At 49.5% G+C, this 1,206-nt stretch overlaps 1 protein-coding gene across 1 annotated transcript; it reads left to right on the top strand.

Annotated features, from left to right (window-relative positions):
- Positions 1–119: 119 nt before the first annotated feature.
- Positions 120–970, top strand: Pmar_PMAR014364 (hypothetical protein; the record flags this gene model as incomplete). The annotated part of the gene is made up of 6 exons (XM_002764810.1): positions 120–165; positions 217–355; positions 396–458; positions 507–625; positions 683–745; positions 788–970. Coding segments are annotated over 6 exons (613 nt in total), but the record flags the coding sequence as incomplete, so codon positions are not given.
- Between the last annotated feature and the right edge of the window lie 236 nt (positions 971–1,206).

Below are 1,206 nucleotides of genomic sequence, written 5' to 3' on the forward strand. Positions count from 1 at the left end.
GTGATGCGGACACTGAAGTGGTGGCCAGTTCACCCATTGATGTTATCAAAGAGGGCATGCAGAGGACCCTCGTCAGGTAAAGGGTTAATTCGGGTTAACACGGAGGAACTCGCTTGAAGGTACTGTGCTGTTGTGAACCCTGCTGAGGAGGATAATGCTGACAAGGTGAGGAATGTATGGCGTAGGAATAATAATGGGATGCCATACCACTCTCAGGCCACATCTCCCTTGAATGAGGCAGCTGAGGACACTGGTGAAGATGGTGATGTGCTGACGGTCGATGTTGTCGAAGTGCCGGATAACGAGGCACCGTCGTGGAGGGAAACCTTCTGTCGGAAGATCGGCCTTATTCGCAGTAGGCAAACTGCACCGAGTGTTGATGATAACCTCTTCAGAACCTCGTCGAGACTACGAAGCGAAATTGCTAGTTCGCTGCCCTCCTGGGTGTGCAGGAAAAGGTGCGGTCTTTCAAGGGGATCTCCTCGGCACTTTCTGATTATTCTCAGTCGTACCAGTGTCCCAGAGTTTGATGGTGGATGAACCCTCCTTGATTCCAAGGAGTTGCGTATACGAGACGCTTGATCGTGATGGTAGGACTATCATCAAACACATCGACATCGAAGCAGTAAGAAAAACGCCTTCCCTTTTTTCGTTGGTTAACTTACACATCTGTTTACGTCAGCCTGGTATTTCCTTCGATGATGTTGAGGTTTCCGTCATCAAACGAGAATGGCTGTCGTGCTTGGTGAGTAGGCTCTCCTTGTGGAGTGACAAACTTCACTTTTAGATGACGAAGCCAATACCTGAGGATGCCGAGAGTCGATTCAACTTCACTGAAAATACTATCGCCTATGGTTCTGTGCATCGGTGGTTCTGGCTTGGGAGCCCGACTAGCAAGGCACGCAACGGTGCAGCAGGTGATGATGCTGGCATCATGTACAGACCAGTGGTAAAGAATTATAAGGAATAGGGAATTGTAACTTCCTCTGTGTTGTCAGCCGCAACCAAATGGAATCTCACTCTTCAATGGCATATTATCGATACAGCTGTATCGCATCGATACGAGTCATGTGGTGAAAAGAAGAGCAAATCGCAGCGTTGCGGGCGGCAGTGCTGTGACGAGCACCACTGCTGGGCAGAGTAAGCATCCTGATGCAGCAACTCAGCAACGAGGAGAGACCCCAACTCGATTGATGATGAGTGAGT

Source organism: Perkinsus marinus (genome assembly GCF_000006405.1).
Source record: "Perkinsus marinus ATCC 50983 genomic scaffold scf_1104296976088, whole genome shotgun sequence".
NCBI classification, from domain to species: Eukaryota; Perkinsozoa; order Perkinsida; family Perkinsidae; genus Perkinsus; species Perkinsus marinus.